This window comes from Artemia franciscana, chromosome 11, assembly GCF_032884065.1.
Source record: "Artemia franciscana chromosome 11, ASM3288406v1, whole genome shotgun sequence".
NCBI lineage: Eukaryota > Metazoa > Arthropoda > Branchiopoda > Anostraca > Artemiidae > Artemia > Artemia franciscana.
This window is the reverse complement of record NC_088873.1, coordinates 3,910,510-3,929,818: the sequence shown is the minus strand read 5'-3', so window position 1 is coordinate 3,929,818 and position 19,309 is coordinate 3,910,510. Positions and strand designations below refer to the sequence as shown.

Here is a 19,309-nt window from a genome sequence, read left to right as displayed (position 1 = left end):
CGATCACATATACAGTGATTGTCATCTCTACAAATATCAGTAGTATCTCTACTGATGACGAGCACTGTATATGTGATTAAAATATTTAGACTTTTGTACCTGTTTTCACTGTCTAAATAAATGGACTTATCCCCATTTGAACATTTATTTGTTAGTCTTAGAAAGGCAGTGTTGTCTGAGAAAATGATACCTAATTTAGGGTGTTACGTTGAAAATACGGAGATACGACCTTTTGATACCCGACTGACGATTAAAATTTTGTTGTGAATGTTTTGTGCTCTTCTGGTACTAAGTCATCAAGTCCTAAAAGAACAAATACTCATATAATTTAGAAGAATATTGGGACTTATTTATATTCTCTATGAAGTATTGTTATTTAATCGTTATATAATCATTGTAATTAATTTGAAAGCTGGATTTTGCGAGTCAAATTGATTTGATTGGCATAAATCAATTATCAAACCATTCTTGGTAATGAAAGGCAAGTAAAGATCAACCTTTATCAACGGAAACCGAATGTCTGCTAAAAGGAAAAGGAAAAGAAAACCCTGTAGGCTTAACATGTAAAGGTTAAATTTAAGATTAATACTACTACTACTACTACTAATAACTTACTGCAGCACCAAGCCACCTGAGGCCAACACAGCTACGCACGCTTCTTCTCCAACCCAATCTATTCAAGGCCTCCCTCTTTACATCCTCCCAGGAAGCTCCCATTTTCTTTAGATCTTTATTTATGACATCCTCCCAACCCAGAGGAGGACGACATGCTTTCCGTGTAGCCCCAGACGGTTGGCCAAAAAGGACAATCGGCAATATGCCATCCTTCATCCACAGAACAAATTTCATTTATCTCAGGCTGGCAAACGAGGTCTGACAGTCTCGTTGGCTTCCCAGTATCGCTACTTTGTACATTTGTCTCAAATTTGACTAATCCCTCTCACATTCCAGACCAACAGTCTCAAATTTGAACCAATGGTGGCGCAGAAGACTGAATTTACTCGAGCCAGAGAGTTTCTCATTGTCTGTCTGTGACGCTTTGACTATAGGCATACCACTTCCCCTTTCAGGGGAATTTACGCCAAAGGGGAATTTTCAGGGGAATTTACTCAAAGGGGAACCACTTCCCCTTTCAGTAAATTTACGCCACTGAAAAACATCTCTGATTAGTTGAAAGTGATTTAGTGCGATCACTTTTATCCAATCGAGGACCATTCCGCGCTACTGTTGAAACACGTTTGGTACAATTGGCACAATCTCTTTTTACCCGCCATACATGAGTATACGCTTAACACTGCGCATGCTTAATGGACCAAAATGGCGATACCGAGTGGCTACATTTCAGGACCACGCTAAATATGAAATGAGCATGAAAAGTAGATTCTTCAGATGTAGGTTAATGGGGGTTAGGATAAGCCTGATTTGGCTCTAAATCGGTTTCTGAAATTTTAATTCATCTAGGTCAGTGGTTCCCAACGAATTTTGGGTCATGCCCGACCTAGACATTTCCAAAATCCTAATGCCTCCCTCCCCTCCTGGTGGTACTTGGTGCTATTGCAATACTACCTTCTATCTTTTTTGCTCTTTAAATGCATGTTAATCTGACATCATTTACATTAACTTTTTTTGGAATTAAGACTCTAAAGCATAGTCAGCCAAAAGCTGCACGTCCTGCTCATGATTCGCCAAAATATTGCTATGCCTCACCGGCGGGGCTTGTACCCAACTTCGGGAATCACAAATCTAGGTTAAAAACTTTCGAAAATTTGTGATCCATCGGGTTTTGACCGAAAACCTAGGTAGTTAATCTAACTATCGGTTATTTAATCTTGCTGCGACATGTACATGCGTAAGAATCTGGTTTTAATACTGCTTCGCAATTTACAACCTCCATTAATTTAATTTCAGAGTTAAAAATGAACTGCAATAACAAAGATTCCATAGTTATGGAAGACAGCAAACGCCCCTATTCATTTCTGTACCCCTTGGCTACATAACTAAATTTTGCATTGTCCACTTGGAGGGTGCCACTGATGCGTTTTTATATGTTTGTTTTGTTTTTCCTCAAGAATGATCGCATAGAAGCAGGGCCCTGTGGTGGTCGGGAGAGAGCTCATACGAACATATATCTAGTAGGCTCTACTCTACGAATAACGAGGTTTCTTGACTGCAAAATCCCTTGCGTCGGCCCTGTTGCCCCTGGGATCGAAACTTGGTCTTCGCATTGCGAAAGCAGAGGCAAATCCGCTATGTCACAGGAGGGAAAATTTTTTTCCCCTCCGTACATTTTAATATGGCGCCCTTGCTGCGGTTTCAAGCGTACGCTTGATTTTAAATGGTCAGGGAATTTTTTCCCCGAGGAAAATATCTCTAAATATACGCACTACTCTAAGCTTTTAGACTTTTATCCAAAAGTGCAACATCTCAACCGTCCTAACCCAAGAAAAAATAGGTCAAGTTCACCCATTTTCCGGTGTACTATTGGAGTTGCTAACACATTTTTTGACATCATTACAAGAATATATAAACCAATTTCCATGAATTTTGCGAATTTCAAGAATGATTCTGTATCTAGTATGGCACAATCATTCTTGTTGTTGGTGAAACAATACATCGAATACAAGCGGGCCCAAATCATAATTTCCGAGAATTTCTTGGCATATTTCCGAGAATATCAAGTGATGCATTATCTGATATTGCATATGCATTTATGTTGTTGGTGAAACAATACAACAAAAATAATCGGGCCCACATCCGACTTCCGATAATTTCTTGGCAGTTTTCTGATAACTTTAATAATAATGCGGTATCTGGTATTGCGTAACCATTCATGTTATGTGACAGCCCCACATCTGGTCCTTTGAGATAACAACTGAGCCAAGAACATTTTTTAGTTTCTAAGCAGTTTTCGAACGATGTTATGAAATTTATGTCTGATGCGTGAATCGAACGTGAGACATATTATTTCCTGAGATAAAAGAACGACACGTTACTCGACTGAGCCAACAAGTCATTGATTATATTATATTCATAGAAATACGTTCTAAGCAATCAATGTATTGTTTATGGGATGCTAGCCAACTGATTTCAATTGTCACTACATCGTAACAAGCTATTAGCGCAATCGATTTCTCATTTGGATATATGGTAAATGCAATCACTGATTTGTTTTCGGGCACCTTTTTTTGGCATCAATCCGAGAGTATGCAGAAAACAATGATTTAAGATGCTTGCTGGCCAGATATAGTCTTCTGGTGGTTAATGAAACTTTTTTTCATCTCAAAAATTGTAATGACTACAAGCAGCCAGGTATTTTTTCGTAATGTAATGGTCCTGAGCACTGATTATTGATTATTGGATATTGATTATCGATTATTGACAATGATTGTTGATTATCGATTTTTGTAGTCGATTATTGGCTATTGATTATTGATTATCAAAACTGATTACTTTGGAATTTATTTGGACTTTTATTTGGACTTAGATTTTCTCTTAAATGAGGATGTTCTTATTTCTTAAAACTAAAACCCAAGTTATTAAATAGTCAAAAATTATAAATAAAATCAGATAAATTTTAACTATGGGTGTTCTTACTTCTGAAAACTAAAACCGAAGTTTATTAGATACTCAAATATTATTAATAAAATCAGATGTATTTTAAACGAAAATGTCTTTATTTCTGAAAACAAAAATCCAAGTTTATTAAATACTCAAACATTATAATAAAATCATACGTATTTTAAACGTGGATGTTCTTATTTCTGAAAACTAAAACCCACGTTTATTAAATACTCAGAAGTTATTAAAAGAATCAGATTTATTTTAAACATGGATGTTCTTAATTCTGAAACTAAAACCCATGTTTATTAAATAATCATCTATTATTCATAAAATTAGATGTATTTCAACCGTGTGTGTTCATATTTTTTTATATAAACCGATGTTTATTAAATACTCAAATATTATTAATAATATAAGATGTGTTTTTTACTACCCGAAATGCTACCATTTTGCCACACCCAGGGTTCCCGCAGCCAACCTGCCGCACCCAGGTACCCACAGTAAACATAATTTTTTACCTAGGTTACATTATGTTAACTGTTTTTTATGCTAGGTTCGCTTGGTTTAACTAAGCGTCCCTGCAATTAGAAATAAGAAAATCCACGTTAAAAAACACATCTGATTTTATTAATAATTTTTGATTATTTAGTAAGCTTGGGCTTTAGTTTTCAGAAATAAGAAAACCCACATTTAAAAGACATCTTATTTTATTAAAAATATATAGGTATTTAATAAACTTTGGTTTTAGATTTTAGAAATCCAGATATATACGTTTAGCCTAAATCTGATTTTATTATTTTATTAATAATATTCAATAAAATTGAGTTTTAGTTTTCAGAAGTAAGGACATCCACGTTTAAAATTCATCTGATTTTATTAGTAATATTTAAGCATTTAATAAATTAGGGTTTTAGTTTTCAGAAATAAGACTACCCTCATTTAAAATGCATCTAATTTTATTGATAATATTTGAGCATTTAATAGACTTGAGTTTTAGTTCTCAGAAGCAAGAGCATACACGTTTAAAATACATCTGATTTTATTAATATTATTCAAGTATTTAATAGATTAGGGTTTTAGTTTTCAGAAATAAGAAAATCCATATTTAAAATACATTTTATTTTATTAATAATATTTTTATATTTAATGAACTTGGGTTTCGGTTTCCACAAATAAGAACATCCTAGTTAAAATACATCTGATTTATTAATAATATTTGGATATTTGATAAACTTGGGTTTTACTTTTCAGAAATATCAACATTCACGTTTAAAATACATATGATTTTATTAATAATAATTGAGTATTTAGTAGACTTGGGTTCTAATTTTCGGAAATATGAATATCTGCTTTTAAACCAAAATTTATTTTATTAGTAATATTTGAGTATTTAATAGACTTGGGTTTCAGTTTTCAGAAACAAGAACAACCACGTTTAGAATACATCTGATTTTATTAATAATATTTGAGCATTTAATAAACTTGGTTTTTAGTTTTCAGAAGTAAGAACATCCACGTTTAAAGTACATCTGATTTTATTAATAATATTTGAGTATTTAATAAACTTTGGTTTTAGTTTACAGAAATAAGGACATTCACGTTTAAATACATCTGATTTTATTAATAATATTTGAGTATTTATTAGACTTGGTTTTTAGTTTTCCACGTTTAAAACACATCTGATTTTTTAAATAATTTTTTAGTATTTAATATACTTGGGTTTTAGTTTCTAGTTGAACCAAAATAAATTCTAGGTTCCAAAACGAATAACAAAAAAATCAATGGTAAATAATCGATAATTAATAATTGATATACAATAACCAGTAATCCATAATGAATATCAATAATCAATAGTCTACAATAAATGATCGATCGTTAATAATCAGTAATTGATAATCGGTAATCGATAATCGATAATCAATAATCAATAATCAATAATCAGTGCTCAGGATCATTACATTACAAAAATGGTGTCTGGCCGCTTGTAGTCATTATAATTTTAGGAGACCAAAATAAGTTTCATTAACCATCAAAATAATATGTCTGTCCAGCAAGTATCTCAAGTCACCTTGTTTTGCATATTCTCGGAATGACGCCAAAAAAGGTGCCCGGAAACAAATCACTGATTGCTTTTACCTTATATCCAAATGAGAAATCAATTGCGCAAATAACTTTTTACGATGTAGTGACAATTAAAATCAGTTGGCTAGCATCCCATAAACAATACATTGATTCTTTAGAATGTATTTCTAAGAATACAATAAAATCAATGACTTGTTGGCTCAGTCGAGTAGCTTGTCGTTCTATTACCGTAGGAAATAATGGATCTCACGTTGGATTCATGCATCAAACATAAATTTCATCGAATAACTGGAAAACTGCTTGTAAGCTATAAACATTGTTGGCTCAGTTGTTATCTCAAAGGACCAGATGTGAGGGCTGTCAGAGAACGTTTTGTATTGTTTCACCAATAACATGAATCATTATACAATACCAGATAACGCATCATTCTTGAAATTCTCAGAAACAAGCTCAGAAATCAGGACGTGGGCCCGCTTGTATTCGTCTTAATGTTTGACTGACAATATGAATGCTTACACAATACCAGATAATCCATTATTCGTGAAATTCTCGAAAAACATAATATCGGCTGGTTGTATTCGATGCATTGTTTCATCGACAACATGAATGATTACGCAATACCAGATAACGCTTCATTCTTTAAATTTTGTGAAATTCTTGGAAACCCGTTTGGACATTTTTGGAATGATGCCAAAAAAGATGTTAACAACTCCAATAGTACACCAGAACAGGGCCCGGTTAAACTCACAGAGGGGATACTACTAACAAGCTCATTCGTTGAATTTCACAGCTATACAAGCGTTGTACAGACCAGGAAAATACACATGAATTGTTTTAGTTTTTGAGGAGGGATAATATAAAAAAAAAGCAATTGAAAATTCGTAATAGAAGTGGCCAGAAATTTGAAAAAATAAAGAATTTATGAGAGATGAGGCTCTCCCACATCCCTGCAAACGCGCTTAGGGTAGAAGTATAGCTATAATTAGGCTAAAATAAAGTCCCTTTAAGGTCAATACATTCATATTTTCTCGGGCCTCATTTTTTTAACAAACCAAATCTATTTCCTCCGTTTCTCATGATGTTCTAGTGAAACAAAGAAAAGGAAAAGAATATAAAAATATTTTTTTTACGTTTGCTCTGTTCTTGCTAAATAACCTTGGATTTGCATTTATAGATATTCCTATATTTTTTCGGTATTTGAAACAAGAGGTTAAATGAATTCCTTAACTTCTTTATTGCTATTCAATTCATTCAACCAAGAAGTCATTGAAGGAGGTAAAACGACCTGAATGTAGTTGATCCTTTTAAAATGGGACACTAATGGAGGCTGAATTAGCTTGTCGGCCAACAGCGTTGCTATATAAACGATTTATTACTTTTGTACAGGTGCTGTTTCAAATCGGGTATCTTTAACAGCGGGGTATTGGCTCTTGGGATCCTAACCTTTTAGCAAGTTGTCAAAGGCATAGAATACATGAAAGTTAATTGACAAAAACCATTTATTATAGAACCAAAAATAAATTTACTTTCGCATAAAAATGAAGAAGAGGTTAATTGTTGAATCTGGGTGCATATTTTTAGAGGCAGTTTTTTCAGAATTTTTCAGAATTTTGATAATGGGTCAAATGTTTAGAATTTTGAAAAAACTTTTCTTGCTCGATAAAACCATACAAGTGCTGCTTCAGGCGTCATAAAAGTAAACTACACCCAGGCCAAGGGTGTCACCCTGTTTCTGGATCCAACCTCAGCAGGTTGGGGTTGAATCTCCGACCCTCTCCTTCCTTGTCCAGCGGACATGAAAAATTTATCTTAAAATTAGGAGTATCATTTGTGGGTTTTCTTGTGTGTAGACTTTTGAAAGCTTTTTAGGCTTTTTGTAGGCTTATCGACTTTTTAGGCTTTTTTAGGCTTTCTCTAAGCTCTCTGTATGCAATTTGTACGCTTTTCCAAAACCAAGTCTAATATATATCTTAGCCTTTTTGACTTGATGATTATGTGCATGACAATCCCTGAAATATTTATAACATACTGAAACATAATTGCTGCCAATTTTATAACATATAATTAAATTAAAAAACATGTTTTCTCAACTATAAAAAAGGGGAAACACTAAAAATTAAAATGACTAGAAATTATTCTGTATGTGAGGGATGTTGTCCCCTTCTCAACATTTCATTCTTCACGCAAATTTTTTTTAGTAGTTTTAAAAAACTTCTTATTCTAATTAAACGACACTTTTATTTGAGGAGTCATTCTTAAACAATCGGAACAAAATTAAACTTTAATGTAAAGAGCGAGACATTAAGGTGGGACCAACCCTCCTCATATACTGAGTAATTTGTATTCCGTATAGAAATTAACAGGGTTTGGTTACTTAAACGGCAGTAGACTTTTCTCCTGTGGAAATTTCCCCTGTGGACCCCCCCCCTCCACATGTAAAAATCCCTCCAACAATTCCAACACCGTTCCCCAGGATAATTCCCCCAGGTCATCTTTAAATGTAAAATTGAATATACAAAAAGAAAGTAAAAAAAATGAAAAGACATTCGCAAATTTCTCATGGAAAGTCCCCCCAGAAAGTTTCTTCCACACAGAAATTTCACCCAATAGAAAATTCCCCCCCCCCAAAGAAAAATATATGTATACTTTCCAATAACAGATACTAAACGTAAATAATGGGCAAATTTTAAAGCTTACAGCTATAAAATCTATTGTGAACGTTTAACATTCATCTGCGTTTAACATACTTTAACATTCATGACTCCCACAGCCCAACGGCTGTGGGAGTCATGTTCTACACAAAGCCATAGTTATTGAACCTTTCAACTAAGCTGAGCAAAATAGCTATCGCAAAATTTTGATCGAGCAAGGAGGGGGAGTCAATTCACCTTTAGGGAAAAACGGCACAAAGGACTAGTTCCCCTCCAATCTTGTTGGTCACTTCACGGTCAAAATTTTGACTATTCATTCGATACTATTAGCCCTAGAAAAAAAAATAACACGCATCCATGATCTTTCTTCTTGCAGAAAATTCAAAATTCCACAATTTCGCAGAAGAGACCTTGAGAGAGAAAGAAAGAGAGAGAGAAAGATGGGTTTATTAATATAAATAACAAAACAAAACAAGCAAATGGCCCGAAGCAAAGCTTGTTTGGGCTTACAACCCCAATACACATACAAATAAAACAATACGAAAAAGAAGAAAAAATAAAAAGAAAAGAAAAGGAAAAGAAAAAAGAAAGAAAGAAGAAGAAAAAAATCAATTACCCTGCATTTCAATCGAAACGGATTTACACTTCAAAAGAGACAAAACAAAAAGAAACTAAAACCACTTTACCAGTATCGCCAAAATCAAAACCAACATCTTGGCTCCACTTGAGGTCCACTCAACTATCAAAACCATAAATATTAAGGCAAAATAGCCTTAATTCCCGCCGAAATTCAAAAAAACTATCCATGTTTCTCAAAGTCGTAGGTAAACAATTCCATGCATGGGGTCCTAGATGCCGAATAGAAAATTGAGATCTACGGGTAATAGCAAGCGGACGACGAATTATATCGGACTGTCTCGTAGAATGTGTATGAATATCACTTCCTAATTCAAACATACTTTTAAAACATATTGGTAAACCTCAAGAGTATGGTTTTTCTGATAAGCTGAATCTTATGGATCGATTTTCATTAAAATTCTTTGACTTTTCGAAGGTTTTTACTCCTTTTTTCGAGAATCAACCAAATTGTCCAAGGCTCATAGCTTTAGGTGAGTAATGCTGAACTAAATGAATCTTATGTATTAAAATTTGCATAAAAAGCTAATTCTTTTGATGTATCAATTGATACCAAATTTCATTTTTAGAGTTTCAGTTACTATTGAACTGAGTCACTCCTCACTTACAGTTTGACACAGCCTATTCATTTCTGCAGACAGGGAGTCCAGGGTTTTTACAAAATACTAGTTGTAAAGACCCCCCCACCGTCAAAGATTTTTGTTATTTGGCTTAATTTCCCCTTCGTTAAGCACCAAATCCCTCCCTTACCTATTGAAAATTCTTCTGATTCCCCCCTAAAGATACGGCGTATGTATAATTGTGGACATATTTAGGTTCCATTACTATGCACAGTGAACATTCAAAACTTGCAGAGCGAACGATTCTTGTAGATTTGAAGCCATCAAAGTTAGGTACATCAGATATTTTGTTGATTTTTGTTTTGATTTATTGGTAAATTCATATCCATAAAAATAAACACGTATTTTCGTATTTAAAACCATTTGGTGCTACTCCTAAGAGGTCTCGGGGCTTAAGAAGCTTAAAGTTGCTGATAACTATGTATTGCATAAGAGTTTGGCGGGTAAAAGATACCAGCTGGTGGTGGCTGGCTAGCTCTAAGACTAGGCTACTTGACATACCCAACGTACAGAAACTGTATAACAAAATATACCCTTACAATAGGCTGTAGATTTCCTTAAATTATTGAAGAGGAGTCAATCTGGAGGGTTCTATGTCCCACTGAATTTTTTGATCCCCTTAAACTAAAAAAAATACCCTTTTGGGGTATTATCATTGTTTATACATAAATTAGGTAAATTTGCCCGATCCCCCAACGCTCAAAATACATCCCCCCCGGTTGAAAATCTATTTCCTCCTAAATCATCGTGAATTGACCCCAGTGGATTATTTGTATAGTGCCTTTTTTTAAATCCATGTCTAAAAAATTGCTGCCATGGATATAAGATAGTGTAATTTGACAGTATCTCAAGAATAATACATAAATATACATACATATAATTTTTTTTTTATAGAAAAAAAATTAAACACCTACCAGGTGACAGTCGGTATAAAATCATATCCAACTGCTCGGAAACACTCGTCATACCATAGATGTCGCTGGGTTTTGCAATATCAGCATGGGCACTGTCTATTTTTATAGTTCTTTGGGTAGATGAGCAACAGTCAATCTGAGGCTTAGGCTGACATACATGACATGAAACAGAACAATAACACTTTCTGTGTCTGAGGTAGTTGTTTTTTTCACACACTTTGGGCTTATAACGAGATAATGCACACTCCAGAGCGTTGCGCAGTTTCAGTATTTGTTCTTCACTTGAACAATCATGAGGTATCTCTTTTACTTTTTGCAAATCATAATCTGCATATTCAGGCACATCAGGTGTAGCACAAAAGCTCTTGTAACCAGAGTCATTTGTATTTGTCCCTGCATATCCAATTGAATCCACGTCGGGCTTTCTGAAACCCCAGCATCTTGATTGAGGGTTAGAACTATGTCCACTATCTTCATATTCATCAGATTCACTTAAATCTTTTATAGCACTAATTATGTCAAGCAAGGGATTTTCAGACATTTTGAATCCTGAAAAAAAATATAAAATTGTCAGAGATAGGACATTTTTTGTACCCCAACTTGAGTAACTGAAAAAAACTAACTGGAGGGCCTACAATTCTTCCAGGACATTGGAGTGGTCAGAATTTTAATTTTTTCTTTCAGAAAAGTGCTGCAATTTTCCCAATATCACGAAAAGAAACGGTTTTCATTTATTTTCAATTCGGCTTTCAGAAAAAAAACCTTCCTTGCGTTCAACCATGTACAAAATGTTATTTTTGATTAGAATTAAGCTTTCTTTGATTAAGAAACACAAACATACAGACGGACACACAAAGCACATACGATTGGGCTTAGCTCCAAACACAAAACGTACCAAATACAAATGTTAAAAATGAAATTAAGCTTCAAACAAAAATATTATCCACGGTGCTGATTCAAAGAGTAACAAAAAATGAAAAAGACGGTATTCTGCTTCGAACATTAAATTTTTGTTTCGTCTTTAATTCAGATTTCGTCTTTGTTATTTTATCTTTAAACATATTTAAGATTTTGTGATCGTCGTAAAAAAATGACAAAACATGCGATTTGACCAAAACCTAAGTTGTTTTCAAAGGCTGTTATAGGGGACGGACAGAGGGGATACTTGCCCCGGACGCAGAAATTCTAGGAGCACAAAATTTCAAATAAATAATCCGATGCTTATAATTATTTTGTATTTTTTGGAAATTTTATTTTTATTAAAAAAAATTGAGGGCGCAGCTACTAAATGAAATTAATTAAGAATTACTGAGTAATTAATAAAATAACAATGCATAAGAAAATTTAATACAAAATTGAATTAATAATAATTAAACAATTTAAATAAAAAACTAAAGAATAATTAAAACATAAAGTATTGATTAATTAATATTGAAAATAATTTTGTTGATGAATGACAATTCTGTTAAAATTTGGCCAGAAAATTGTGTTGGGACTGGGAGGGGGGAGCTAATCAAGATTTTGTCCAGGCCACAAGAGAGACTGGAACCGAAATTGGTTCTCAAACACTGGGATAAGTAAATGAGTTAGGAACAACCTTTGAAGGGTTACCTTTTCGGGTTAACTCATAACATGCTCCTAAACCCTTATTTCTGTCCATTTTTATAAATAAAGACAGGTTGACATTCTACTGCAGTTAATCAACTATCGCTTTTAAATTATATTTTTCTCACAATTTTCCTGAGAAACGAATGATAGCATTTCCTCATATTTTATAATTGTATATATTTTAAACCTTGAATGAAAAAAAAAATGATGATTCACAATATTCATATCGCCAGTATTTTCTATGACGCTTCGTTTTTAATCCAAATATCAACCATCCTAGCACAATACCTGGTCGGGTACTATATACAATCATTGAGTCATGGCATCTATTGTTCATTTTTCCTGTAAATACTCTACATCTGATCCATTTAAGATTTATGTATCGCAATGTTTTTGGAAAATAAACGAATTTTACTGAATTGTTTTCATCAGTCATTCATTCACTCAGTTGTTTATGATGAACGGTGCAGAAACAATTCAAAGCAAAAGAAAACTAGCGTTAAAAATTTTACTAACATGTTAAAGGGTAATTTTTCATGTTTCTTGATTCGGCATTTAGGGTGATTTTTTTTTTTTGTTATGTTATATATCGTGGAATATGGATACAGTAGCATGGTAGTATATGAGACTCCATCCCCCGTGCTTCCCCAAGTGGCACATCACAATTAGCTTTGGTAGCTTGGACCCCTTTTTCTTCAAGTTTCGAACACTTTTAGCTATTTAACCTAAGTTTAACGGTTGTTTTCCTGAATTAAGGAATCCATTCCCGTGGGTCTTGAAATATTTTTTGCCGAGATTAACAGCAGAAATCAACTTGAGCAGGGCTGACAACCCCCATGCCATCAGAAGACCAGAACATAATATGTACTTTACTGAAAAAAACAAATGAATGTTGATATTCATTCCTTAAAGTCTTAAGGAATTTGGTTTATTAAAGTTAAAAAACAGAAAACATTTAAAATGTATTTTGTTTTCAGAAAAGTGCAAATTATGTTCTGGTCTGGAGAAGGCATGGGGGTTGTCAGCCCTACACATGCTATTAGACTTTATTAGACTTTGGCAAAAATAGATTTCAAGCAAGCTCTCTGTTACCATATTAAGCGAAGATTTCTTCACTAACCCGAAACAGCATTTTTTGGTAATATATGTTGGAGTGTTGTACCTACATTTACCAAAAATGTGCGTGGAGGAGTAGTATATCCTAACTTTGGAGCACTTAATCAATTTTAGAGACCTTGTGACACGTCCCATTAATACTAAATAAATTACAAGAGGTCTTCTTTCACTATCTTTTATGTTTTGCTTTTTAGCAAAGGCACTTTCTATCATGGAACAGGAAACACTTTATGACACATTAGAGCTGCCGTAGTTGGCGCACTGACAATGTTTAACCCGTTACCAATTTCCATCATTTATGCATCTCGCCCTAGGGCCTATGGGCCTTAGCAATATACGGTTTATTGGACCTATTGACTATTTTGAACCCCTTCACTATGGTGCAATCATTGCTATGTGAAACCAGAATTGTAACTTTCAATCCCGCTCAATTAAGACCTCTCCCGATATTCTAGGATCATTGGTGCTTTTCGATCATCAATGAAAAAATAAAACAAGCGAGTAAACAATTAAACATACTTCGTCATCGTCCTTCTCTGAAAAAATACACATCTTCATTTTCTTTTTAAATTGGGGGGATTGAAATATTGTTACTTAAGTGTTATAGCGACCAAACCTAAGAAGTGAAGTTAGGCTAATCCTGATGAAATATACTAAAATCTGATGAAAATATAATACTTTTGCAACAAAATTGTGGAAACTACAAAAGATAATTATAGAAAGCAGGCCGCCCAGAGAATACCTAAACTATCCTTATAAAACTTATATTAAATACCTAAACTAACCACCTCTGCATATTAAAATTCAATTAAAATATACCCGCATAGATACAGTTTATCTGGCTTAGGCTAAGCTGATTATCTCCGAGTGGAGACAGGAAACTGGTTTCACATTCATTCTTGTTACGTTTTTACGAGTCGACAAATATTTCTGGAGGGGGAAGGATACAAAGCCCCTAGCCCCCCCTCCGAATAGGATTTTGAATATTTGCCATTTTTAACCAGTTGATAATGAGAAATAATACAAAAAATATAATGTAAAATAAGTAAATCAGCAAAGTTTTATATAGAACCTAGGGTTAAATCCGGGCATCAGGGGGGAAGGGGCTAGGACACAAATTTAACGGTAGCAATTGTGATATTTGGATAGACATGTAGATGATGAAATGAACGGTACGTTCAGCTTTCAGTACTCAAGTTAACCTAAAATTTGACAAATTTACCCTAATTTTCTCTTTCACCTAGCTCTGCGATTTTCGGAATTTCTTAACCGTGAACTGGTACAAACTTAAAATTTTGACAAAAACGGTATTCGTAATCATTCTTAATCATGTGTTTTGGGGACGTTTCATGGACGACGTAATTTCAGTTTGGAATTATGGCAAAAGTGAACTTAAAGGTTTTCTAGAACATTTAAATACTTACGATAGAAACCTGCAATTCACTCTAGAGACCGAAACAGATGGAAAAATACATTTTTTAGATGTATTGATAATACATAATATGAATAAACTTGATGTTACGGTTCACAGAAAACCTACGCATACTAATAGATACCTTCACTTCAAATCTAACCATCCTCCACAGGTTAAAAGAGGTGTGGTAATATCTCTTGTGGATAGAATACTTAATATCTGTTCGGAGCCGTATATTAAAAAAGAATAAAATTTTATTACAGACATACTTTTTGGCAACGGGTACCCAATTTCTCTCATAAATACTGTTATTGCTCAAAGATTAAAGATGCATTCTCCTAAAGCCTTAAATCCCACACCAGTAAACGATTCGAATAAACCCACAAGCACGATTTACCTACCTTATATTCCAAAAATTACTTCAAAACTGAAAAAAGTTTGTTTAAAAAACAATTTACGTGTTGTATTCACAAGTAATTTAAGTATAATGAATCTTCTCAATTCTGGTAAGGATAAAACCCCAGTTACTCGTCTAAGAGGGGTGTATCAAATACCATGTAGTTGTGGAAATTATTACATTGGTCGAACCCACCAAAATTTAGGAACAAGATTGCAGCAACACAAAGAAAGTATTGAAAAGCATTAAAATATAAAAATAACTCCATATCTTTCGATTCAGCTTTAAGCAATCATATTTTTGAAAATCCAAACCATTAAGTTCTGTTTGACAAAACAGTTCTAATTAGCAATGACCTAGGAATCAAACAAACTGTCCACGAGGCAATCGAAATCAAACCAAACTTAAAAAATAATACATCCCTAAATAGAGACTTGGGTGAATACAAACTCAACCCTATGTACACAAAATTAATTATAGAAAATAATATAATTCAAAATAAAACAAAAACAGGAATGAATAAAAACAAGCCCAATCCCAAAAGAACTACAAGATTAGCTGCAGAGAAGGCAAATATCGCAATAAGAAATTATTCCAATTTTTAGTAAATACAGTTAGTGAAATGAATGAACCTTTTTAGCTTGTAAAATGTTAGCTTTTATCACACAGTCTTGGCTGAACGTTTTGTCAAGAAGGAATGATGCCAAGGCTATTTTAAAAAATGGATTTTTAACCGAGAACTTTTATTGTAAGTGTGTTATTATTTATTATTTTCTTTACTGAAGACGGCCCTTAGATATAGGGCCGAAATATTCCAATAGGTGTTGTTCGTTCACTGTCTTGGGAAAAAAGTCCTCATTATTCTCTCTTCTGTATTTGTATTTAATTTTTTTTTACAACTAACCTTATGAAAAAAATATATATTTATAAAGAATAATATTTTACAATAAAAGTTCAGTTAGCCTATTTGCTTACTTATTTCATAGACCAGAAATTCAAGAAAGGCATAGTATAAGTGAGAAATCAAATAGAAAAAAAGACGCATTCTTTGTATTCTGAATTCAACGCTCCTTCTAAATATAACACCAGCTGCCGGTGCAAGTATATCCCATCCCCCACACCACTAATGAGGTCATATATAGTTTTAGACTATATACACCCTTATATATAGCCTTGGAATGATTTTGAGGGTTTGGCATTTTCCTCATCAACAATTTGCAAGAAAAAAACAAAATAAGCAAATTTTTGTATGAAGCCTAGGTTTATATTTGAACCACTTCGGGGATGTGCAATTACAACAACAGCGATTATTATATTTGGAAAGGATATTGAATGGAGAAGCTTATTATATGTTTATTTTTGTCATCTCTGAAATAAACGTGAAATATGAGAAAATCGGCTACAGAAAATACTCAAGAGCGGGATATCTGCAGACCCCTCCCCTTTCTTTAGAATTCGAATCGTACCTTGTAGGTAATAATTTAGCAGGGGGTATTCCAATCTAAATCCTCTTATACTGCAGTATCTGTTTAATCACCATCCATTTCAACTTAACTACTAACCAAGGCTAGCTTCGGGTACATGGCATACCGCAGTCCCATCGTTCTACCTGCGGGTAGGTTACACAGTGGGTAGTTCTCTTTACTGCAGAGATTCAAATTGACGGCGAGATGACACGAGCTACTGATGGATGAGGATCGCTGTTATCTAACGAATATCGTATTTTCAGCGATTTTTAAAAACTGCAACTTATTTTTTCAAATTTATGTGTAAATCCTTAAAAAAATATTAATTGAGTTAATATTTATTTCAAAACATTTGTTTAAAATTTATTCTGTATTTAATGGATAAAAAATATTTATTCTTTGATCTAGTTAATATTTTTTTTAATTTGATTGATAATTTTTTATATATCTTTTTTTACTTTAGCTTTTTGGCCATATGGAGACATTTTTGATAGTCCACTTATGAGTGAAAAATATGAAATTGATTTGTTTTTCTATGTTTGATTTTTTGAAAAAAAAAATTACACTTATTTTCTTAAGGGCGCTTGTGTGGTAGGTGCTTCGATGTTGTTTCAGCAGTTAAGAGGTACTATTTTTGAAGGTGATCAACCTCAACAGTTAGGAAAAGGTAACTGTTTTTCTAAAGAGATTTTTAATGTTTTCAAATCCCAAGGAAAATGTTGGTATGTCTAAATTATTTTACTAATCAAACACGCCATAAGAATTGAATACTTCCTAAGATTACGCCGAACTGTCCCCGTTCACTCAGAAACGATCATGATAATTTAACAATTGAAAAGAAAAGAAAAAAGGTTAAAAACGATAAGAGGAGAAGATCACATAATACAATAAAAAAAAAAAAACAGGCAGAACATTTTATAGTGCAGTGATGACAAAAGATAACTAAAAATAAAATAATACTTAGAAAAGTTCCTATGAAAATAAAAAAATAAGCTAAAAAAATAATACTTTGTATCTTATGAGTATTATTTGCTAAGCTGACCTCGGCGCTCAAAAACTAGGAGAAAAAAGAGTGAAAAATACAAAAAAAGAGGAAGACTTTTCAAAAACGACAAGAGGAAAAGATTACATAATGCAATAAAAAAATAAGGCAGAACATTTTATAGTGAGGCGATGACACAAAATAACTAAAATAAAATAATCCCTATAGATTTTTTTCGAAAATGAAAAAATAAATTAAAAAAAAGACAGAAGAAAAAAAGAATGAAAAATACAGAAAAAGGGAAGACTTTTCAAAAGCGACAAGAGGAAAAGATCACATAATCCAATAAAAAAAAAAAAAAAAAAAAAAAAAAAAAAACAGGCTTAACATGGTATAGTGCGGTGATGACACAAGATAACTAAAAATAAAATAATCCATAGAAAATTTTCTTCGAAAATCAAAAAATAAGCTAAAAAAATAATGTTTCGCATCTTATAAGTATTATTTGCTAAGCCGCCCTCAGTGCTTAAAAAACAGGAGAAAAAAAGAATGAAAAATACTGAAAAAGAAGAAGACTTATCAAAGGCAGTTTGACCAATTTATTTACTGTTATTTTTCCCTTTTTTTTTTACTTTCTAAGACACAAAATTAAAGAAGCTTAATTCTTTAGCTAACATAACCAGAACACGGTAGTTTTATTTTTGATACAATTTTTAAATCTTTTGCAAAATATACATTCTCACGCTACAGGTTCATGAACAAAAAATTGAATTTGAATTGTAAAGATCTTCGGATTTTTAGCTAACAGAACCATAAATAGCAAGCTTGAACAGATATAGGTGTAACCGAAAAACAAAATAAAATAGAAAAAAGTGCATCTTATAAGGAAACTCCCTTTCATGTTGGATTTGAATTAATTTTATATACTAATCATACTTCGCATGAATAACTTAGTTTTTTTTATCCTTTATTGTTATTTCTGTTGGCTTGAACCTTAAATAGAAAAAAAGATTGAATGTTCACCCGTCATGAAAAAATGAGTGAATACAAAATTGTCACTCAATTTGTCATTACCAAGGCTTGTCCAAAAGGTGGAGTGACAAAAGCGCCATGTATAGCATATCCTGGACAGTTGAAAAAATTGTTTTAGTGTAGGGCCGTAGGCAGGGTTGCCAAGCAGGAGAATCTCTGTTTAGATAAAAGGAGTATTTTTGGTATTTTCGGTGGAGAAAGGAGAACATTCAGTATTTCTAATAGGTCTATGTTCAAAAATAGCCATGCTTAGAAAGCACTGCTTTTGTTTTGAAGTACCTTTAACAAAGGGTGAAGGGATCTGAGTGCCCTGAAAGACTGGCAACAAACTTGTATCGTTAAAATCACAGTTAGTGCCTTCAATATAGGAACAAATCACCTTTGACAAATTAAATCATTGACATCTTGTCAATGATTGACAAATCATTGACAAATTAAATCATTGACAAATTAAAATCATTTGACAAATCACCTTTGACAATGTCCTTTATTCTTGTATAAATAGGAAGATAAATATTTTTACAAAAGAATTATTCATTCAACAGGATGCTAAAATTATATTTTCTGAATGTATTCAATTATATCCTGTAGTTGTAGCCGTCCTAGCAAGACTTGAAATCCGGAGGTTGGGATTCGAGTCCTGGTGTCACTGGTTATTTGGTTTGAAACAGGGGTCAATTATATGACTATGTAAGGTCAGACAGATTCAATCTAGTTCTAATTGGATACTAGGAGAAATCTGGGAGAAAGGCAGGGGGGCGCTGAATAATTTGCCCCCAACCACACATTTCACTTCCCGGTCGAAGCCAATGGATCAGGAGGTTGGTACC

At 33.2% G+C, this 19,309-nt stretch overlaps 1 protein-coding gene across 1 annotated transcript in view; it reads right to left on the bottom strand.

The window, feature by feature from the left end:
• The window catches only part of LOC136032702 (uncharacterized), a 29,865-nt gene extending 13,252 nt beyond the window's left edge, over positions 1 to 16,613 (bottom strand). Inside the window, exons 1-2 of the mRNA XM_065713006.1 lie at positions 16,466 to 16,613; positions 10,465 to 11,013 (exon numbers count right to left, since the gene is read on the bottom strand). Of these exons, the coding sequence (XP_065569078.1) occupies positions 10,465 to 11,005 (541 nt within the window). The 5' untranslated portion in view covers positions 11,006 to 11,013; positions 16,466 to 16,613. The remainder of the gene's footprint in view (positions 1 to 10,464; positions 11,014 to 16,465) is intronic.
• Positions 16,614 to 19,309: the final 2,696 nt, after the last annotated feature.